The following is a 25,308-nucleotide window of genomic DNA, read 5'->3' on the forward strand; positions in this document are numbered from 1 at the left end:
TCTTTTTCAACATTTCCTTAGCGATTTAGAGTCCCTTTTGGTTTCATAAAAATTTTAGGATTGTTTGTTCCAGCTCTTTGAAAAATGCCACTGGAATTTTGATTGGGATGACATTGAAAGTATAGATTGCTCTGGGCAGTATAGACATTTCAACAATGTTTATTCTTCCAATCCTTGAGATGGAAATCTTTTGTGTGTGTGTGTGTGTGTGTGTGTGTGTGTGTGTGTGTGTGTGTCTTCGATTTCTTTCCTGAGTGTTCTGTAGTTCCTCGAGTACAGATCCTTTACTTCTTTGGTTAGGTTTATTCCCAGGTGTCTTATGGCTCTTGGTGCTATAGTAAATGGAACCAATTCTCTAATTTCCTTTTCTGTATTTTCATTGTTAGTGTATAAGAAAGCAACTGATTTCTGTACATTGATTTTGTATCCTGCAACATTACTGAATTGCTGTATGAGTTCTAGTAGTTTGAGGGTGGAGTCTTTTGGGTTTTCCATATAAAGTATCATGTCATCTGCAAAGAGAGAGAATTTGACTTCTTTGTCGATTTGAATAAATTTTATTTCTTTTTGTTGTCTGATTGCTGTTTCTAGGACGTCTAGTATTGTGCTGAACAAGAGTAGTGAGAGTGGACATTCTTGTCATGTTCCTGATCTCAAAGGGAAGGCTGTCAGGTTTTCCCCATTGAGAATTATATTCGCTGTGGGTTTTTTCATAGACAGATTTTATGAAGTTAAGGAATGGTCCCTCTATCCCTATACTTTGAGTCGTTTTAATCAGGAACAGACGCTGTATCTTGTCAAATGTTTTTTCTGCATCAATTGAGAGGACCATGTGGTTCTCTCTTCTCTTATTGATTTGTTCTATCACATTGATTGATTTGTGATTGTAGACCCACCCTTGCATCCCTGGGATGAATCCTACTTAGTCATGATGGATAATCTTTTTAATGTTCTGAATTATTCTAGATAAAATCAGGATCTGGATTCAAAATCCCATTCTACTAGTTTTATCAAACTTTTAGAATGAATGTAAAGTCCAATTTCTCTTCTAAACTATAAGTCAAACTGTCTTTCCATCAAGTAGGATAAAGAAAATCTCCATTGGTTTATTTGTTTCATATTAGGTGCAGAGACTTTTAACTTCACATGATAAAACTCTGAGAAGTGAAGAGTCCAGAAAGCATGTAGAAAAAAGGATTTATTCCTTTCACTATTCTGAAGAAGATTTAGATAACATGAAACAGTGGGATTCCTTTGTGGTGGTGATTTATACATTCTGTCATTTGCTATAAATGAAAGATACTTTATTAACAAAAGTTAAATTACTAAGGTCTATAAACAGTGATATTTTACCTTATTATTTTATTTGAGTATAGTTGACACATTATGTTACCTTAGTTTCAGGCATATAACTTAGTGATTTGAAAAATTTATACATTATACTAATGTTCACCACAAGTATAGCTGCCATCTGTCCCATTACATTGCTATTAAAATATCATTGACTGTATTTTTTATGCCCTGCTTCTTATTCCTGTGACTACTCATTCCATAACTGGGGGCCAGTATCTCCCTCTCCCCTTCATCCATTTTGCCCATTCACCCACCCACTTCCTTCTGGAAACCATCAGATCTCTGTATCTATATTTCTAATTCTGCTTTTTGTTTATTTATTTTTTAAAGATTCCATTTCTAAGTAGAATCATATTGTATTTGTCTTTCTCAGTCTGACTTATTTCACATAGCATAATACCCTCTAAGTCCTTTCATGTTGTCTCCAGAGACAAGATTTCACCCTTTTTTTGTGGTTGTATAATATAATATTTGTGTGTGTGTGTACACCACATTTTCCTTATCCATTTGTCTGTTGATGGACACTTAGGTTGCTTTCACATATTGGCTATTGTAAATAATTCTGTAATAAATATATGGGGCATGTATCTTTTTGAGTTAGTAAGCACTGATATTTTAATATAAGCTTATAAAATGTTTTCATATATCATTTGTGTCTTTATTACTGTTCTTTGACTATTATAATACACCTTTAAATAATCTATCTTGAAATGCAAAGTATGTAGACGGAATACATGTAAATGAGAAAACCCCCTTTGTCTTCTTAAAACAGACTTATGTGTATCAATATACTTACACCTTGTATCTACACACCCAAATGATTGTTTCTGTCATATTGCTAATTAAAATTCATTCATTCATTCATCAACTAATGTTTACCAAACACACCCTTCTGTGCCAGATTCTATAAGGGGAAGAATAATTCCACTTCTCTTACTGGAGGAAAAAAGACAAAGATTTTTGCCCAGACAGACCACTATTTTGAACTTAATTTTATGAGCTACTCCTCATTTGTTTTCGTTGAATATTTGATTCTTTTTTTTTTTTTAAAGATTGTATTTATTTGACAGAGAGAAACACATCGAGAGAGGGAACACAAATATGGGGAGTGGGAGAGGGAGAAGCAGGCTTCCCGACGAGCAGGGAGCCCTATGTGGGGCTGGATCCCAGGACTCTGGGATCATGACCTGAGCTGAAGGCAGATGCTTAACCATTGAGCCACCCAGGTGCCCCCTATTTGAGTCTTTTAAAACTATTTGCTTCCACAGTAATTTAATCTAGGATTTCATTATGTTGTTTCCTCTTTTATTTTTTCCATCCTTTATTGATTTAATTTTATTTTGTCATATATAAAGAAGAGTAAGAGCCATGAATTTTAGATTGAGAAAAAAATCCGTTTCTAATTATTTATAAATAATGAGGATAATACATAATAATCCTTATTCTAAATCTCTATTTTAATAAGGATTATTAATTTCTAGGCATTATAAAAGTTATTTAAACCATATCTCACTAGTAGTCCTATCTGCAAATGAGATTAAACTTACCTTAGAAGTTTATTATAAGAATAGAATTAATTTAAATTTATATGTATAAATAAATAAATTAATAATAAAGTGTCCCTGGCATTGATGATTATTCATTGATATTTATGTATACAATTTTTAATGCTGTTTGTAGTCACTAAATCATATTTTCAAGAGAATATTTTTACATTAAATGCAACCTACTAGAAACTCAATAAATACTGCCACATAAGCCTATCTAAAATATGTTGGAGTAATAAATTCAAAAAATATTTTCAGATACTGCTAAAAAATAAAGATCTAGGCAATTCCTATGAAAGATATGGAATTTCCACATTAATTTTGATTTTGGATTTCTATCAGGGCAGGATAATTACCAATTCCTCTTTTTTAAATTTATAGTTCACAGAAAGGAAATATATTTAAAAGTTTGAGTAATGATAATTTGTTTCTAAATACTTAAATTTCATATTCAATGAGAATGGCAAGCATGACTCATGCTATTAAAAAAGAATGATATTTAGCATATATTTTTAATATGAAAGTGTGTCATGATATATTGCTTTCAGTACTTCCTTATTTTTTACTGTTTTATATTCTCCATATAATTTTCAAAATACTTTGTTTAAGTCGAATTTTCAAGAATCTGAATGTTACTAAAATAATGAATATACAATTTAATCCTATACACGATATGAGTAGCATATTCAGAACACCTACCTATCCTATGAAGGATACTTTTTTCTATAGTTATGGAATAAATATGGCTATCCCTGGAAACTACCTAAAAAATCTTTATATTCCTTTTGGAATTTCCAAACTCAAAGGATAATGAAGCCTAGTTCAATTTTTTTCCTATGAGGAAAGAATTTCCTATAATAGGAAAAATTTTTTCCTCTAAGGAAAAAATTTGAACTAGGCTTCATTATCCTTTGAGTTTGGAAATTGATACTAAATCTTGAATTATTAGCTTCCTTAGTTTTCAAGTATATTTTTGTTTCTCATAAATGCAGCAAATTTAATTTACTTCTCAGAATAATAGAAGGAAATGATTATATGCTTGACGTTGTTTCTTCTGATCTGTGGACACACAAGATAATCAATGGGAATGAGTTAAGTATTTATTGCATATAACAACATTTTGATAGTTTTTGTTTTTTTTTTTAACTCATTTCTTAATACTCTCTACATAGCCCATCCAACCCCAGAGGCCTACAGTACAATAACCCCATCTGTCACTTTCGTCACATTTTTGACACTTGTGCTTTAACTGCCAGTACTACTTAAATTACTATATTATGTTGTTAGATGCTTCCAAGTAATTAAAAACTATTTTTAATGTTTGAGTCAGATCTTTCTGATACAATCAAAATGTTATTTATTGATACCTTGAAAAATGCAACAGTGTAAAATGGTCTGGACATTTACTCTGTTAATGGAATTGCTAGTGTTACAGAGTTCTTTGTAATATTAATATTCTGCTGGTATACATCTAAGTAAATATACTTTCTTCCTGATGATTACCTACATCTCAAACCTTTTCAAAATTTTATGTCTGTTTTATCTTAGTTTCCAAGGGTGTCTCACAAATGTTCATGGATAATACTTTTGTGAATCTACCCTCCTTTATTGATGTCTGTTGCGTACTCTGCTGGTTAAGTCTACTGGGATGGTCCACTGGGACAACATCGCTACTCTAATGCATTGTACATTCTACTGGTACTAGCAAGGCTGTTCATTTTGAAGGTTTTTCAGAAAGCTTGTGTTCCTTAGCATCATTAATGCACTGACATGTCAATGTATTCCTTGTGCAAGAGGGAAGAATATTCTGCCCCTTTCCTTTTGTACTCATTTGTTTTCTCTTCGCTTGGTATCTAAAGTCTAAATGTTAGTGATCTACTTGAGAAAAGAATCAGATTTGAATACACTAGGTATAATCTGCTATCCTGGAGAGACATCATCATGTCCTATAACCTTCCTCTCTCCCAGTGCTTATCTGCACACATACCTCTATCTTTTTTAACCAACATGCAAATTCCTTTTATTTCCCAGCGCATAGTATATTTTAAATGTTTCAGGGTTTTTTTTAGGGTTCAGTAGGTATCTTGACTACATTAATGAATACACAATAAACATATGCATATATATGTGTACATTTTTATGTCTACATATGTCTCCTAGAAAGAATGTGAACTTGAACTGGCTAACTATGGATAGAATCAGAGTTCTCTGACATACAGGCTTCCCTTCTCTTACAGGTGACAATATGTGCCGAGGAAATAACGGGGGCTGTAGTACACTGTGCTTGGCTATTCCAGGAGGCCGAGTCTGTGCCTGTGCTGATAATCAACTTTTAGATGAAAACGGGACAACTTGCACATGTAAGTTTTGTTTGTCACATTCATTGATTATACATGTATTTTGGAAGAAAAAAGCAGATGAAATCAAAAGAATTAAAATCAATCTTGGAAAGAGAATTGCAGGTAATCACTTAGGTATAATTCTCTTTATATTACAAATAATTAACTGAATTAATTTCTATGAAAAACAGTTGAATAATGGTGAAATTTTCCAGAGCATTTGTGACTGCTGCATAATAGTTTAATAATAAAAATATAACTAAAATAGTTTAGTAATAAAACATACATATAGAAAATAACATATATATTTATATATGATATATACAGTTTATATCTATCATTTGTATATTTTATACATATAATCTTACATTTATAAAATATATATAGAGAAATATTTATTAATCATATATATGTGTGTTCACATATATGTGTGTGCATGTATGTGTGTATGTATATACACACATATATATATACATATATATATGTGGATATATACACATATATATACATATGTATACACATATATACATATATACACATATATACACATATATATACATATATATACATACACACATATATATACATACACATATGTATATATATATACACACATATTTATAAAATATGAAGAAAGAAAATATTTCATAAAATTGTTAAGGACCTTCACCGTTAGGACAAGCTCAGTCTTCTATTTTTGTTGGTGGAGAGAAAAAAAAAAAGAGGCAAAAAAGAGATTTAGGGAAATTCTAAGCTTTATCAAAATACTGAATTAATTGAATTGACTGACCTGGATTAAAGGCACTTTAATAACTTTTACTGACCTTCTTCAATTTACTGCATCTTGTCATTCCAATGTGACCCTTTTGAAATTTGTTCTTTTTATCTATAACAAGTCCCTTAACCATACTGATAGGAGCAATGCTATATAAATATAGAGTAATATAAAAATGTTTCTAGAATGATTTGATTTTGATTCTTTAGAGAAATAGAACTAATAGGATGTAAATATAGAGAAAGAGGTTTGTTATGAGGAATTGGCTCATGCAGTTACGGAAGCTGACGACTCCCAGAATCTGCAGTCAGCAGGCTGGAAACTGAGGAATACCAATGGTATAGCTCCGGTCTGAATGCTTGTAGACTGAAGACCCAAGAAGAACCCCTTTCAGTTAGAGTATGAAGGCAGGAAAAAAAAAATAAGTCCAAGTTCAAGGCAGTCAGACAGCAAGAATTTCTTGTATGTGCAGGAAAATAGGCCTTTTCGTTCAGTTCAAACTGTTTTAGGGTAAGGTCCACTTACCTGCTTAATTTAGTCTACAGATTCCAATGTTAATCTCATCCAATTAACTCTCACAGACACACCCAGAGTGATATTTGACCAAACATCTGCACACTCTAAAACCTATCTATTCAAGCTGACATGTAAAGTTAACCATCATTTTTCATCATTATTATTGAATAATACATAAATAACACACAAATGCATTTTTCCATCAATTATAAGGATTTTTTGGGGGGACGCAGAAGGAGAAATAAGTATAATAAAGAAGATTTCACCTTAACTGAAATGTTTTATTTCTTCTGAAGAAAAAACAATATGAATAAGGAATTTTTACAAATGATTTAATACGTAGTAACATTTAAGAAATATACAGAAAATATTTAAATGAAAAAATACACCCAAATGCCACTATTCAGTAAGAAACAACTAAAATATTTTCATGTTGTTCCTTATAATTATATATCCCTGGAAGTTATTATTTTTTACTACTACTACTACTAATAGATAAAATTTATTGAATTCTTATATAGGACTTTAAATTTTTATAGTTCTCATTAGCTCTTACAATAATCATATATGGGAGATACTATTATTACCTCACTTTAATATTCAGAATGTAGACTTGGGGTTAATAACTTTTCATAATTCACATAATTAGCATGTAGGATCTTTGGAATTTAGACCCCATATCATTTTATTTTGGAGACAGAATTCTTAGTTATATTGCAGTTTTACACATTCTGGATTACACAACAGTATCCTTTACTTAGAGGTTAATTTTTTCTTAATAGGAGCATAGGCATCTTATCATGTGACTACATATTCTTTTTACACATGATTTTTAAATCATTTACCTTCATTTTTCAAGTGGCCGGTTAGCTCAGTTGGTTAGAGCGTGGTGCTGATACCTTCATTTTTCTACTTGATGTTTGGTGTTATTTTTGATGGATTGTTATAGACTATTTGTGTGTTTCTTTACTGTTTATGATCCCTTCAGTATTTTACAATATACTCCATAGTTAGTTTGTTACATTTTCTTTTTTAAGCACTTAGAACAATACCACCAGTTTTAAATTTTATTATTATTATTTTGAATTTTAACCATTTGAGATGAAGACTGATTTTCTTTATACTATTCTCTTCATCTTCCTCAATTTCATTCATATTATAATTTAGGATTTCTGACAAGGAATAGTGTTTCAAATCATCATCAATAAGTCTTTTTTTTTAATTTTTTAAAATTTTTTTATTTTTTATAAACATATATTTTTATCCCCAGGGGTACAGGTCTGTGAATCGCCAGGTTTACACACTTCACAGCACTCACCAAAGCACATACCCTCCCCAATGTCCATAACCCCACCCCCCTTCTCCCAACCCCCCTCCCCCCAGCAAACCTCAGTTTGTTTTGTGAGATTAAGAGCCACTTATGGTTTGTCTCCCTCCCAACCCCATCTTGTTTCATTTATTCTTCTCCTACCCACTTAAGCCCCCATGTTACATCACCACTTCCTCATATCAGGGAGATCATATGATAGTTGTCTTTCTCCGCTTGACTTATTTCACTAAGCATGATATCAATAAGTCTTTTTATAAAATGTTTTGACATGTATAGCTAGTTTAATGATCAATTTTATACTTTCTTTTAGACCTGATTCAGTGCCTCACTGATTGTATTGCTTCATTGGTTGTATTCAAACTTTAGTTCCTCGTTCAATTATTAATTTTCCGCAATGTTTAGGGTAGATAAAGTATTTCTTGAAGTTGCTTCTCCAAGATGAGCACAAAGACTGAATACCTTGGAGTTCCTGTATTTTCTAAATAGGTTTCCTTTACATTTATATGTGATTGACAATTCTGGATATTAGTTCTTGGCTAAGTTTTCTTCAAAATTCTAGAAATAATATTTAATTTATTCTGGGATAATATACTTGAGAGTAGAAATATGAATTTTACTTCTTTGGGCAAATTTTTTTCATTGTTAGTAGGAATTTTATGTTGTCTTTTAGGATAATTCCTATAGAATGTAATTGAATAAAGTATACTTTCTTTGAGTCATAAGGTGGTTTCCGTTCTTTGTTCTGTAGTATTATTTTTTAATTCCTATTTTGTTGTTTAGGGAAAATATCTATCAAAACCTATAGTTTGTTAATAGGAAGGGATTAAGCATTACTTTGAATGATGTAATTCTGGTTGTCTGCTAGGGTAAATATTATCTTGGTTATTGAGAGAAAAAAAGTGTATTTCTTAATTCAATATTTAGTATCTACCACAGATTCATCTGAAGGTATTTTTCTGATAAAAATCAGATTTTTTGCTATCCCAGATAAATAATTTTGACACTTTGAACAGGTGAAATATGTGTGTGTACATGCGTGCATGCACACACAAACACACACACACACACAGAGTAACCTCATGGACCTCCACCAAGTGTTATCCTGCCTTTGCTTTATCTCCAGAATTCCTCTCAAGGATGGAAGGTAACAGTGCCAGTATATCCTTTGTTAATAGGCACAGACCTTACATTGGATGCTGCAGGAGCAAAGGGTCTCTCTTTTTACCTAAAGATAGATAGGCTTATTCAATTTTTAATGGTATAAGTTAGAAAAGTTTCTGGCTGAATGTTTGAATCTTGTCTTATTGGTCTTGCAATAGTCAAAATTCCCTTAAGATAATGTCAGTCAAATGATCAAGAGACTGTGTTTTCAAATATCTTGTGAGTTTTTATCCTTCATCTTAGTTTTCATAGTGGGAAGTTAGAGGGAGAGTGTATATATTAGGTTTATCTAGATGGCTTTTTTAAGCTTGAAATGTTCTAATTAGTTCCTTAATTTTAATTGTGTGAATCATAATTATCTGGATCATTGGCATCCAAATCATCTTTTCTATTTCCTTTATTCTATGCCCCATTAAAAATTTATAGATTTCTTATGAGTTTGCATATCTATATATCTATATCGATATTGATAGAGAAAAGATACTGACCACTGGATATCTCTATGTAAATAAAAATTGGGTGACTTTGGCTTTTAAGGAAATACTGTATACAATATTGGTCATATAGTTGTGATAGGAAATTTGTTATCATGACATCACATGATAAAAAGAAATTTTTCGGTGCTAAGTGCAGGAGGAGTCAAGATGGTGGAGAAGTAGCAGGCTGAGACTACTTCAGCTAGCAGTAGATCAGCTAGATAGCTTATCTAAAGATTGCAAACACCTGCAAATCCATCAGCAGATCAAAGAGAAGAAGAACAGCAATTCTAGAAACAGAAAAACAACCACTTTCTGAAAGGTAGGACTGGTGGAGAAGTGAATCCAAAGCAACAGGAAGATAGACCCCGGGGGGAGGGGCCGGATCCCGGCAAGCGGCGGAGCAACTGAGCACAAAATCGGGACTTTTAAAAGTCTGTTCCAATGAGGGACATCGCTCCAGAGGCTAAAACGGGGCGAAGCCCAGGCGGGGTCAGCGTGGCCTCAGGTCCCACAGGGTCACAGAAGGATCGGGGGTGTCTGAGTGTCGCAGAGCTTGCGGGTATTGGAACAGGGGAAAACCTGCTACAGAGACAGACCTGACAGTAAGCTCGCAGCTCGGGGTTACCTTGAACCGGTTGCAGGCTCGGTGAGCTCGGAGCGCGGCCGGAGGTCAAGCAGACGGGAGTTACTGGGGGCTGTTCTCTCAGGGCACACTGAGGAGTGGGGCCCTGGACGGATCCTCTGGGCCGGAGACCAGGAGGCCACCATTTGTATTCCCATCCTCCAGAACTCTACGGAAAGCGCCCAGGGAACAAAAGCTCCTGAAAGCAAACCCGAGTGGATTACTCAGCCCGGCCTCTGGTAAGGGCGGTGCAATTCCGCCTGGGGCAAAGACACTTGAGAATCACTATACCAGGCCCCTCCCCCAGAAGATCAACAAGAAATCCAGCCAAGACCAAGATCACCTACCAAGGAGTGCGGTTTCAATACCAAGGAGAGCAGCAGAATTCCAGAGGAGGAGAAAGCAAAGCACAGAACTCATGGCTTTCTCCCTGTGATTTTTTAGTTTTGCAGTTAAAGTAATTTTTTCTTTTTCATTTTTTTCTCTTCTTTTGCTAATTTTTTTAAACTTTTACCCTTTTCCTTTTTAAGGTTTTTTAACTAGTTTATTTAATATATATATTTTTTCTTTTTTTTTTTTTACTTTTCTTTATTCACTTTCTTTTTTTATTCTTTTTTTTCCTTTCTTTCTTTTTAAACCTCTTTTTATCCCCTTTCTCCCCCCTCACAATTTGGGATCTCTTCTGATTTTGTTAAAGCATATTTTCCTGGGGTTGTTGCCACCCTTTTAGTATTTTACTTGCTCCTTCATATACTCTTATCTGGACAAAATGACAAGGCAGAAAAATTCACCACAAAAAAAGGAACAAGAGGCAATATTGAAGGTGAGGGACCTAATCAATACAGACATTGGTAATATGTCAGATCTAGAGTTCAGAATGACAATTCTCAAGGTTCTAGCTGGGCTCGAAAAAGTCATGGAAGATATTAGAGAAACCCTCTCGAGAGATATAAAAGCCCTTTCTGGAGAAATAAAAGAACTAAAATCTAACCAAGTTGAAATAAAGAAAGCTATTAATGAGGTGCAATCCAAAATGGAGGCTCTCACTGCTAGGATAAATGAGGCAGAAGAAAGAATTAGTGATATAGAAGACCAAATGACAGAGAATAAAGAAGCTGAGCAAAAGAGGGACAAACAGCTACTGGACCACGAGGGGAGAATTTGAGAGATAAGTGACAAAATAAGATGAAACAACATTAGAATAATTGGGATTCCAGAAGAGGAAGAAAGAGAGAGGGGAGTAGAAGGTATACTGGAGAGAATTATTGGGGAGAATTCCCCCAATATGGCAAAGGGAATGAGCATCAAAATTCAGGAGGTTCAGAGAACGCCCCTCAAAATCAATAAGAATAGGCCTACACCCCATCACCTAATAGTAAAATTTACAAGTCTCAGTGACAAAGAGAAAATCCTGAAAGCAGCCCGGGAAAAGAAGTCTGTAACATACAATGGTAAAAATATTATATTGGAAGCTGACTTATCCATAGAGACCTGGCAGACCAGAAAGAGCTGGCATGATATTTTCAGAGCACTAAACAAGAAAAACATGCAGCCAAGAATACTATATCCAGCTAGGCTATCATTGAAAATAGAAAGAGAGATTAAAAGCTTCCAGGACAAACAAAAACTGAAAGAATTTGCAAACACCAAACCAGCTCTACAGGAAATATTGAAAGGGTTACTCTAAGCAAAGAGAGAGCCTACAAGTGGTAGATCAGAAAGGAACAGAGACAATATACAGTAACAGTCACCTTACAGGCAATACAATGACACTAAACTCATATCTCTCAATAGTTACCCTGAATGTTAATGGGCTAAATGCCCAAATCAAAAGACACAGGGTATCAGAATGGATAAAAAAACAAAACGCATCTATATGTTGCCTCCAAGAAACTCATTTTAAGACTGAAGACACCTCCAGATTTAAAGTGAGGGGGTGGAAAAGAATTTACCATGCTAATGGACATCAGAAGAAAGCAGGAATGGCAATCCTTATATCAGATCAATTAGATTTTAAGCCAAAGACTAATATAAGTGATGAGGAAGGACACTATATCATGCTCAAAGGGTCTGCCCAACAAGAAGATCTAACAATTTTAAGTATCTCTGCCCCCAATGTGGGAGCAGCCAACTATATAAACCAATTAATAACAAAATCAAAGAAACACATCAACAATAATACAATAATAATAGAGGACTTTAACACTCCCCTCACTGAAATGGACAGATCATCCAAGCAAAAGATCAACAAGGAAATAAAGGCCTTAAACAACACACTGGACCAGAAGGACATCACAGATATATTCCGAACATTTCATCCAAAGCAACAGAATACACATTCTTCTCTAGTGCACAGGGAACATTCTCCAGAATAGATCACATCCTCAGTCCTAAATCAGAACTCAACCGGTATCAAAAGATTGGGATCATTCCCTGCATATTTTCAGACCACAATGCTCTGAATCTAGAACTCAACAACAAGAGGAAGTTTGGAAAGAACTCAAATACATGGAGACTAAACGGTATCCTTCTAAAGAATGAATGGGTCAACCGAGAAATTAAAGAAGAATTGAAAAAAATCATGGAAACAAATGATAATGAATATATAACAGTTCAAAATCTGTAGGACACAACAAAGGCAGTCCTGAGAGGAAAATATATAGCGTTACAAGCCTTTCTCAAGAAACAAAAAAGGTCTCAGGTACATAACCTAATCCTACACCTAAAGGAGCTGGAGAAAAAACAAGAAACCTTAAGCCCAGAAGGAGAAGAGAAATCATAAAGATCAGAGCAGAAATTAATGATTAGAAACCAAAAAAAACCAATAGAACAAATCAATGAAACTAGGATCTGGAAAGAATTAATAAAATTGATAAACCCCTGGCCAGACTTATCAAAAAGAAAAGAGAAAGGAACCAAATAATAAAATCATGAATGAAAGAGGAGAGATCACAACTAACACCAAAGAAATACAAACTATTATAAGAACATACTATGAGCAACTCTACGCCAACAAATTTGACAATCTGGAAGAAATGGATGCATTCCTAGAAGCATATAAACTACCACAACTGAACCAGGAAGAAATAGAAAGCCTGAACAGACCCATAACCAGTAAGGAGATTGAAACAGTCATTAAAAATCTCCAAACAAACAAAAGCCCAGGGCCAGACGGCTTCCCGGGGGAATTCTACCAAACATTTAAAGAAGAACTAATTCCTATTCTCCTGAAACTGTTCCAAAAAATAGAAATGGAAGGAAAACTTCCAAACTCATTTTATGAGGCCAGCATCACCTTGATCCCAAAACCAGACAAGGATCCCATCAAAAAATAGAGCTATAGACCAATATCCGTGATGAACACAGATGTGAAAATTCTCACCAAAATACTAGCCAATAGGATTCAAAAGTACATTAAAAGGATTATTCACCACGACCAAGTGGGATTTATTCCAGGGATGCATGGTTGGTTCAACATCCACAAATCAGTCAATGTGATACAACACATCAATAAAAGAAAGAACAAGAACCATAGGATACTCTCAATAGATGCTGAAAAAGCATTTGACAAAGTACAGCATCCCTTCCTGATCAAAACTCTTCAAAGTGTAGGGATAGGGGGCACATACCTCAATATCATCAAAGCCATCTATGAAAAACCCACCGCAAATATCATTCTCAATGGAGAAGAACTGAAAGCTTTTCCACTAAGGTCAGGAACACGGCAGGGATGTCCATTATCACCACTGCTATTCAACATAGTACTAGAAGTCCTAGCCTCAGCAATCAGACAACAAAAGGAAATTAAAGGCACCCAAATCGGCAAAGAAGAAGTCAAATTTTCACTCTTTGCAGATGATGTGATACTATATGTGGAAAACCCAAAAGACTCCACTCAAAACTGCTAGAACTTGTACAGGAATTCAGTAAAGTGTCAGGATATAAAATCAATGCACAGAAATCAGTTGCATTTCTCTACACCAACAACAAGACAGAAGAAAGAGAAATTAAGGAGTCAATCCCATTTACAATTGCACCCAAAACCATAAGATACCTAGGAATAAACCTAACCAAAGAGACACAGAATCTATACTCAGAGAACTATAAAGTACTCATGAAAGAAATTGAGGAAGACACAAAGAAATGGAAAAATGTTCCATGCTCCTGGATTGGAAGAATAAATATTGTGAAAATGTCTATGCTACCTAAAGCAATCTACAAATTTAATGCAATTTCTATCAAAGTACCATCCATCTTTTTCAAAGAAATGGAACAAATAATTCTAAAATTTATATGGAACAAGAAAGGACCTCGAATAGCCAAAGGGATATTGAAAAAGAAAACCAAAGTTGGTGGCATCACAATTCTGGACTTCAAGCTCTATTACAAAGCTGTCATCATCAAGACAACACGGTACTGGCACAAAAACAGACACATAGATCACTGGAGCAGAAAAGAGAGCCCAGAAATAGACCCTCAACTCTATGGTCAACTAATCTTTGACAAAGCAGGGAAGAATGTCCAATGGAAAAAAGACATCCTCTTCAATAAATGGTGTTGGGAAAATTGGACAGCCACATGCAGAGAAATGAAATTGGACCATTTCCTTACACCACACACGAAAATAGACTCAAAATGGATGAACGACCTCAATGTGAGAAAGGAATCCATCAAAATCCTTGAGGAGAACAGCAACCTCTTCGACCTCAGCCACAGCAACATCTTCCTAGGAACATCGCCAAAGGCAAGGGAAGCAAGGGAAAAAATGAACTATTGGGATTTCATCAAGATCAAAAGCTTTTGCACAGCAAAGGAAACAGTTAACAAAATCAAAAGACAACTGACAGAATGGGAGAAGATATTTGCAAACGACATATCAGATAAAGGACTAGTGTCTAAAATCTATAAAGAACTTAGAAAACTCAACACCCAAAGAACAAATAATCCAATCAAGAAATGGGCAGAGGACATGAACAGACATTTCTGCAAAGAAGACATCCAGATGGCCAACAGACACATGAAAAAGTGCTCCACATCACTCGGCATCAGGGAAATACAAATCAAAATCACAATGAGATATCGCCTCACACCAGTCAGAATGGCTAAAATCAACAAGTCAGGAAATGACAGATGCTGTCGAGGATGCGGAGAAAAGGGAACCCTCCTACACTGTTGGTGGGAATGCAAGCTGGTGCAGCCACTCTGGAAAACAGCATGGAGGTTCCTCAAAATGTTGAAAATAGAACTGCCCTATGACCCAGCAATTGCACTATTGGGTATTTACCCTAAAGATACAAACGTAGTAATCCAAAGGGGCACGTGCACCCGAATGTTTATAGCAGCAATGTCCACAATAGCCAAACTATGGAAAGAACCTAGATGTCCATCAACAGATGAATGGATCAAGAAGATGTGGTATATATACACAATGGAATAATATGCAGTCATCAAAAGAAATGAAATCTTGCCATTTGCGACAACATGGATGGAATTAGAGTGTATCATGCTTAGTGAAATAAGTCAAGCAGAGAAAGACAACTATCATATGATCTCCCTGATATGAGGAAGTGGTGATGCAACATGGGGGCTTAAGTGGGTAGGAGAATAACAAATGAAACAAGATGGGATTGGGAGGGAGACAAACCATAAGTGACTCTTAATCTCACAAAACAAACTGAGGGTTGCTGGGGGGAGGGGGTTTTGAGTAGGGGGGTGGGGTTATGGACATTGGGGAGGGTATGTGCTTTGGTGAGTGCTGTGAAGTGTGTAAACCTGGCGATTCACAGACCTGTACCCCTGGGGATAAAAATATATGTTTAAAAAAAAAAAAGATAGAAATTGTTCTGTTACTACTGGTATCTTTCTAATATCTACAATCCCTTGCTGATGTAACTCCAATTGCAGTAAAAAGAGATAGGGAAGAAGATTATTTTATCTATTCTTGTTACACTAAAAAATGTTAAATCAACAAAACCATCTATATTCTTATTTGAAAATTTATTGTTGCATTTGTCTGTTTGAAACTCTACTAGTCTTTAATAGGCATGCAACTTGCCCACGTTTCTTTCAAATGCAATGGTAAAAAATCATAAATAAGCATATAATTCATTTGTTACAAACAATTCATGGTGTGTTTATATAAATTATTTCATTTCATATTACCTTAATGGCAAAAGTTTTTCAAGGATGTTATCCTTCAGACACGTGAAAAAATGCTCAACATCATCCAACATCAGGGAAATATAACTCAAAACCACAATGAGACAGCACCTCATACCAGTCAGAATGACTAAAATGAACAACTCAGGAGAAAAAACAGATGTTGTTGAGGATGAGGAGAAAGGGAAACCCTCTTATACTGTTAGTGAGAATGCAAGCTGGTACAGCCACTCTGGAAAACAGTGTGGAAATTCCTCACAAAAGTTAAAAATAAAATTACCCTACAACTCAACAATTGCACTTTCTTGCTTTCATCCAAAGGATGAAAGGATGACACTATCCAAAATAGTGATGCGGAGGAGCACATGCCCCCCAGTGTTTATGGTAGTAGTGTCTACAATAACCAAAATATAGAAAGAGCCCAGATGTCCATCAACAGGTGAATAGATAAAGAAGATGTGATATATACACACACATACACACACGTATATATACATACATGTACACAATGAAATATAATTCAGCCTTCAAAGAGACTGAAAACTTACCATTTACAATGATGTGGATGGAACTAAAGAGCATTATATAGACCAAAAATAGATCAGAGAAAGACAAATACCATATAATTTCACTTACATGTGGAATTTAAGAAATGAAACAGATTAACATGAGAAAAGGAAAGAAAATTAAAATAAGATAAAAACAGAGACAGAGGAAACCCTAAGAGACTCTTAACTATAGGAAACAAACTAAGGGTTGCTGGAGGAAAGGTGGGTGGGGATTGGGATAGTTGGATGATGGGCATTAAGGAGGGCACTTGATGAGCACGGGATGTTATATGCAACTGATGCATCACTAAATACTACCCATGAAACTAATAATACACTGTATGTTAACTAAGTTGAATTTAATTTTTTAAAAATGATATTCTAGCCTTAGTTTTCAGATGAGGAAATTCAAGTGCAAAAGGACTATAAAGAGAGTTCATGGTTGCAGAGTATGGTATAAAAGAACTATGAGTGTGTCACTGACTTCTCATTAATGCTGATTCCTCTCAGCTTCTAGTTTAGTTTAGGCTATATTACCATTTTGTGAACCGATTTCAACTGGATTAACTCTGTAATCTGAGTTAACACGCAAAACAAAAATACGTATTGCAATCATTGAGATATGATTGTCCTGGTTCCAGTCATCCTCGTTGAAATGACATCAAATAAACAAAAACCCATTGACAATTGGTCGGACCAGAAGTAAACACCAGTGGTTGTGTCTCAATAAATGTTCAGCATAAAGCTGTGCCAGAAGAGGCATTCACCCAACAGAAAAATATTGGCATGCTACATGATTGATTAAGGATGAATTCTAATGCCATGCCTGGAAGGAATCAAGAATGAGAGTAGGCTGGACTCTTTGTCCTTATGAATCTTGTGTAGCATGAGCAAATCCTCTCACAATTAGAAATGAGACCTAGTGTAGCATAGTAACTTGGAACTGACAGCCATAGAGAAACATATGTAAAGCCAGCTGATCAATTATCAAGTGAGTTTTTTTTTAATTTATTTTGATGCTTTTATAGGGAAAAACACAATATACGAAACTAATAAATGAATATATAGATAATCCCAAGAAAGTAAGTTAAGCTCCCCCCCAAAAAATAAAATAAAACAAATTTAAAAAGAGTCATTATTTTTTTAATAGCAGGATAATTTTATCTAGAGTAATAAGAGAGTAATTCTTTAAATTCTTCTTTAGTGGCCTGAAACAAAAGACAGAATTTTCTAATGTGCCTTACTCCTAAGAGAACAACTTAAAAATATTGATCATCCAAGAGTAGCATTGCACAATTATATGTCAGTGGTACTCTGTGACCTTTTTTACCTTCTGGAACACCAGATATATTCCTCTGTCAAAAACAGTGCTCCACTATGGCTAAGCCATTTATCTGTTCAGCTGTGACAAGCCTTATGTTCTAGGATATATGCAATCTAATGTGTAGTAAAAAGTTTAAGGCAGTAAAAAGTTTAGAAGCCCCATCCAGATGAATATTTATGGCCTTCTGTGCATAGGTACTCACAGAAGATTATGTACCACTTAGGTTGGCTGCTCAGAAGACCACTCTATCTAATGAAAGGTCATCCTGCTATGATCTAAAGGAGAAAATTCAAAACCCATAGCAGCGTTTTTCACACTGCCTTCCTATATAAGCAAGCTTATATAAAGGCATCAAAAACACTGCAATTTCAAGTTTTCATTTAGTTCTTTTATCCCCCTGCTCAAATAAAGAAATAGTTAGAAATTCTCCCCAAATACAAAAATAATCTTCTAAATAAACATATCCTAATGTGAAGTGTATAGGGACCATAGGAAAACTTCATTTTATTTGTTGTTCTAGGGCTCATGATTTTATGACTAAGTTATCATAATTTTGATATGGTCAACAGCAAAAAGATCGCTTGACAGAAGAGACAATCATTACTTTAGATACATTAATCACACTGGGATTGAAAAACAAAGCAAAGTGACAAACATAGATAATTGCTGGTGGGCCCACAGCTTATTAAACAAGGTGAGGAACATACGCATTTAGTTTAGTTGCTGAGCTGAGATCCAAATCTGAGCTGATTCCAGAAGAAAATAAAATAAACCAGTTTAATAGTAGGGTTTCTCCCTTTATATCAGTATGATCTGGACATCAACTCCAGTAATCTCCAGTTTTTACGGGGAAGTAGTTCTAGAAGGCATATTTCCTTTTGCAGTGCATGGACAAGTCATGCAGAGACCTTCTAAATTTCAATATTCTAACAGCAGGTATCATAGGATGTTTGAGACCTGACAGTTTCTTACCAGGAATGCTATGATTCATGTTATTTTATTTTGATCCTGGTTAAATTAAAGGATTATTATTACTTTGTCAGATTTCTTACTTGTGATATCATGTTGTAGTATTTTTACTAGAAGTGACCGTGGTGGTAGAATTACAGGTTTTGCATCACTTTTCAAATTCATGGTACAAATCACAGCTCTGAAGCAAAACTTGCAATTCTAGTACTATATTATAAGCAATCTATGTGTCTGTCCAACACCCAAGTGTTATATAGGTTCAGTCACATTAAACATCAGAACAAAGTCCATACATGGAGCTTTTCCTATATGTCCACTTTTTTTTGGTGTAGGGGGATCTTCATCACTCTTTCTGTTTATCTACACATGGATTTTTTTCCTTTCTAATTTCTAATTTCTAATTTCTCCTGTGATCTTGGATGCTGGTAGAAGACTATTAGCTTTTGAGCCAGTTGAAGTGATATTGTTTTCCTGAAGTATGTATATAGTTTCCAGAGATAGAATTTCTCACTATAATAAATAATAATATATATACACACATATATATAATTATATAGAATATATATCTGTAATATATAATTATGTCTCTGCTACCTCCAGTAAGTTAGGCAGCAAGTATTTTTTAATATCTGCTCTATGCTTTGTTCTAGTCTAGGTATTATTCTGTTCTTTATGTGACATTGTCCTTCCTACATTCAAGAATTCCAAGTGGAAACATTAGGTATATAAAAATTATTTATAAAATGACTCCTTTATAAAGGTTTGTGCAAGGTATACAGAATACTAGTCTTATTTTTTCTAGGTACTCTTAGTTCTCTTATGTGATGCCAAATATACTTGCTTTTTCATCTCATTGATTCTCACAAAAGTAGGTAGATTGTCTGGCCATTAGCTAGGGTACTATGACAAATGACATGGCTGCCCAATTCCACAGAGTTAGGTCAATGCTTGAGTAAAGACCATGCTTTTTGAATGTCAAAGCTGCCATCTTATCCAGATTACCACTTAACATTAAACATTTTCTTTATAATGGATATTCCTAGCTCAAAAATCAAGTGTCTTCTAGTGCTACAAATTGTGCCCATATCTGATTATATTGATAGTATGGTTTCTGTGTGGCATACTACTAGTTACATCTGGAAGCTTAGGTTAGGACTAGCAAAACCAGTGAAGTCATATACCTTGAAAGACTTTGGAAATAAGTATTTTTTATAAAATAAAACCCAGCATTTTGTTAAATATTTACTGTTAGGTCAACAATTCTGAAGGGTCTGAGATTTTACCCTAGGCAAGCTAACATGTCAACTTGTCAAAGATTCCTAGATTATGACAGAAGACATACAATTCCTGGCTCAGACACAGAAGATTTATTACTCCTGTTGTAGCAGGCAGCATAAGTTTCATGTTAATATTCATTCTTTTTGTCCCATCCAGCTCCAAATCATACAGGGGCAATGCATAGGCAGGTCTAGGTGAATGCTGTACTCCCAGCGAACTCGTATTCACACTGAAAAACCCAATCATGAGTCTGCCAGAAAACTGGTCCAACCATTGTCCTGAAGGGAGACATTATCTTTACTATTTTAGCCAGGAAAAAAAACTTCTCTCTGCTGTAGAAGATGGCATTATCTGTCTTCCAAGGCTGTTAGCTATATAAGCATCCTTGAAAAAATGTCCAGAATAAAAGCTGAAACAAGATACATGGAAATATCATGGAGAAATGCCTCTTGCCCCACAAATTATAGTGTCGAGAAGACTTACAGATATGCTTTAAAATGTCAAAGATATTTGTGTATGTTTCATTATATCTTTTCTTACAGGTATAAGCAATGTCTAACTACTGTTACAAATGATAATGATACATACTAATGATATTGATATAAGTCAATATCAGCAGTAAATATAAAAAAATGAATTTATATGAGGAAGTTGGCTCTGTTGGTTTTCAAACAATTGTTCCTAACTGTTACGGAAAAAGAAAATGAAACTTTGGACATTGTTGTCACATATTTTTTTAAAAACTCTACCTTTGTATTAGCAAATATTTAAAAATAACTAGCAATACACACATATTTGAAAGCATATTTAAAACAAGTTTGAAAATATTGCCTACTTGCATTCTTTCCATGAAGATCTTAATATCTCTTGAAAAACATTTAGACTCTAAGCAGACTTAAAGATCATATCTCCAAATTGGTTCTGTTAAAGAATATTTAGCTTTAAATATTAATTTTGTGGGGGGTAGTTTGTCTTTCCCCAGGCATCTTACTCTTCTTTAATATAGTTGTAATAGTTCAGAAGCAGCTATAATTTCACTCTTGATATGGATATTTTTGATCATTTCTTAAAACTGTCAGTTGGGTTTATTTGATCAAATGACCATGTGAAAGCTAGGCTTTTTAAATTGGTGGGATTATCAGAAGAAAAAAAGATGATTTCTTGAAATCATCTTAAAATCCTCAAGCTGTGAAACAATTGAATTGATGTAGCATTTCTTTGAAGTCAGCTATAGAGAGACTAAAGAAAATCTTAAAGCTAAATTTAAGTTAGGAGGAAGCAGATTACATCTCAAATTAAGTTTCTTATCTGACGGTTTTTTGTTTGTTTTGTTTTTGCTTTTGTTTTTTTAACTGAGAGATTGTTGACTATTAGTCTTAATCATTGTAGAAAGAAATTAATCAAAATGCCCTTCATTAAATGCCTAGTTTTACGCTGGGCTTATATGGATTCAAGGAAGAAATTACACCAACCTCAAAAATCTTAGGGTCCAGTTGAGCAAACTTGAGATTCAAAACAAGGAAAGTTTGCACATCATCAGTGATCAGTTCTAGAGTTTTTGAGAGGAAAACTCTATCCTAGAAAGGCATAGACATATCCCAATGTATTTCCACTTTGCTTTGGTTGCTATTCTCTGTCCCAGTTGCTGCTACAAAAAGACATCCTTGGGTTGAATAGAAGACCGTGTGAGCTCCCCTTTTTGTTTTTATATTGTTGTCATTTCCTATTTGGGACTTGTTCTATATAGATAAAAATAATAATAACTATTATTATTATTTACTTTCAAGTGACCTTACAGAAATTATATCATTAGAGAAATTGCTGCTTCAGCATTTTGTTATTGATAAGGATTAGAGTTAAAAAAAGAGACAAACTTACTGTCAGTCCCTACACATACAATGTCTGCTTGTCTGAGAGGGGATAGAAGAGACACAACCTTACCTTTGTTATAATTGAATATTTCATTTACCATACTGATTAGTTTTTACCCTAAAACCTTAAAAGTCTGGGTTTAATGGTTAGTTTTTATTTTCCAGGTGCAGGAACCCTCATGCCTTGTACCTCACTGCATAACTCTCTGAAGCAAATTCTCCACAGTTATAGCTCAAGAGTCACATTTCCTCTTCCATTCATTGGAGCAGGGGAAATACAAGGATTAAAGGAGTGCTAACACAAAGCTTTCTAGCAATGACTAATATGTTTTCTCGACATTCCTTATTATTGGCATGTATATAGGTTTTGTGACAGTTCATCAATCCAAATGAGTAATCCAAAATAAAGTTTAAAGCCATCGGGACTGGGATAAAAGATTGACTTTTGTTTCTCTTAACAATAAACCAGTTTTTGATAATTCAATATATTTTTCAGTCCACGAAACACCAATCATTTATTTTAACCATTGCCACATATTCCTATTTTTTGTAGACTCCTATGAAATTCACTGAAATAGAACAAAAATCATCATCATAATAATAACATTTTCAATTTGTGAATAAATCCCAATCAACAGAATCCCTAACATTGGATTAGAGAATATGGGGTATATAGTGAAAATGCTGCATAGAATCTGGATGTACAATGAGATCATTTTTTATTAACTTAGTATTTCCAAGAATACCCAAACAGAGCTGAATTTTTCTCCCACTTGCACACCAGCAAATTAATATAATTATCATGGCTGTACTTATGAATGAAAGCCCTTTAAAAAGTAAAACTACACACCTACCATGAATATAGGTGGTGTTATATTATTATTATTGGTATTACTAATTATTTTTGTGACAGTTGTTTAAATAAATTTTTAAAATTCTTAGTAAAATAATTATTGTCAGAAAAACTTAAACTTTTCTCCTTTCCAGAGATTGTTGTCAATGCAATGTTAAGATATTTTCATATTTTTGACAAAATGTAATGATTAAGTATTTTTGTTATTAAAACAAAGCTGACATCATAACAAACTGAATATGGCTAGTATTGTTCATATGTCTTTTTTAACCCTAGTTAATCCTGGAGAAATATTGCCTCACATATGCAAAGCTGGAGAATTCCGCTGTAAAAACAGACATTGTATCCAAGCTCGCTGGAAATGTGATGGTGATGATGACTGTCTAGATGGAAGTGATGAAGATTCAGTAAATTGCTGTACGTTTTCCTTCAAGTGATACTACATTTTTCCTGAGTCTTTTATTTATTTATTTTTTAAGATTTTATTTATTTGAGAGAGAGAATGTACCTGCAAGAGCAGAGGGTAGGGGCAGAGGGAGAGGGACAAGCAGGCTCCCTGCTGAGCAGGGATTTCCCACTTGGGACTCTGATCCTAGGACCTTGAGATCTTGACTTGAGCCAAAGCTTAACTCACTGAGCCACCTGGCACCCTCCTTGGGTATTTCAGCTTGTGAACTGTCAAAGCAGTTTGTGAAATCTAAAAATATCTGATAAAAATTGAACTTATTTATTTTTTCCCCTCAGTCATCCTTTTACATAGAGTAGACTAGATTATCTCCTAGCATGGTTTTAAAATACTGCTTTTCTTGTGCTTTTACATCTTTAATATTATCATTTTGGTAGCTCCAGAAGTCCTCCCCTTCCCTCTTCTGTGCTGTCAGTTCCATCACACCATTGTCACAAGGTTGCTGCAGAAGATCCTTTGGATCTCTGAATTTAAAGATGTGGAAAATCAATTGCAACTCCCTCAGGTCAGAATTAACTCACACAGAAGGTCAGGATCCACTCCATTGCTCCTTGGCAACAGAGCCTTGAAGTAGATCCAAGGAAACAAACATGGTTTTGGATCTAGTTATTACCTAACTTCGTTGGCTCAGTACATGGTAGGAGACACATATGAAGCACTCAGATAGAAATTAAAAGTTTGATTTTCTCGCCATTTGGCTTCTATTTAGCTGTTTTCCATTTCCCACAATAGGAATAGTTTCATGTTTCTGGTTGGGATAAGGAATTGTCCCACATATTTGAAAGTGGATACTTTGAAAAACACATTAAATAACAATTTGAGAATATATTTGACTAGAGTCATTATGGTATGGTTTTGAGATATATAAAATATTTTGTATGGAGAGAATAATGTGATGGCATATGTGTCCTTAGTCTTTTAATTTGCCTTAGATAAATTATTTTAAAAAGAAAATGTTTTTCTTTCAATTGATGATGACATTTTCCAAGTTAAAATGGCTGAAATAATTGAGTTAATTGATAATCCTCCATTTTCTTGTCTTTCTTTTCTTTTTCTTTTTCTTTTATTTTTTTTTAATTTTTTTTATATAATTTTTTATTTTTTATAAACATATATTTTTATACCCAGGGGTACAGGTCTGTGAATCACCAGGTTTACACACTTCACAGCACTCACCAAAGCACATACCCTCCCCAATGTCCATAATCCCACCCCCCTTATCCCAACCCCCTCCCCCCAGCAACCCTCAGTTTGTTTTGTGAGATTAAGAGTCACTTATGGTTTGTCTCCCTCCCAATCCCATTTTCTTTCATTTATTCTTCTCGTACCCACTTAAGCCCCCATGTTGCATCACCAAGATTATAAAAATCAAGCTTTATAGATCTTTTACTAAGCATGGACAGAATTGTGTTGCCTGGGTGGCTCAGTTGTTTACATATCAGCCTTCAGCTCAGGTCAAGATCCCAGAGTCCCAGGATGGATGCATCTTCTGGCTCCCTGCTCAGTGGGGAGTCTGTTTCTCCTTCTCCCTCTGCCCCTTGCTCCCTGCCTCCCATCCACGCTCTCTCTCTTTCTCTCAAATAAATGAACAAAATTTTTTTAAAAAATGACAGAATTGGTCTAGGCATCTATATAGTACAACTATCTGTATTTTTGGACAAAAGTCCAAGAATATGAGTTTTTAAAATACAATTTCCAGTTGTATATAAATAGGTAAT

General features: G+C 34.5%; 1 protein-coding gene across 1 annotated transcript in view; it reads left to right on the plus strand.

Annotated features, from left to right (window-relative positions):
* Window positions 1-25,308, plus strand: part of LRP1B (LDL receptor related protein 1B) — a 2,002,169-nt gene that overhangs the window by 1,197,316 nt on the left and 779,545 nt on the right. Inside the window, exons 16-17 of the mRNA XM_059394361.1 lie at window positions 5,138-5,260; window positions 23,401-23,541. Coding sequence (XP_059250344.1) covers window positions 5,138-5,260; window positions 23,401-23,541 — 264 coding nt within the window. The remainder of the gene's footprint in view (window positions 1-5,137; window positions 5,261-23,400; window positions 23,542-25,308) is intronic.

The sequence above is a fragment of the Mustela nigripes genome, chromosome 3, assembly GCF_022355385.1.
Source record: "Mustela nigripes isolate SB6536 chromosome 3, MUSNIG.SB6536, whole genome shotgun sequence".
Taxonomy (NCBI): Eukaryota; Metazoa; Chordata; class Mammalia; order Carnivora; family Mustelidae; genus Mustela; species Mustela nigripes.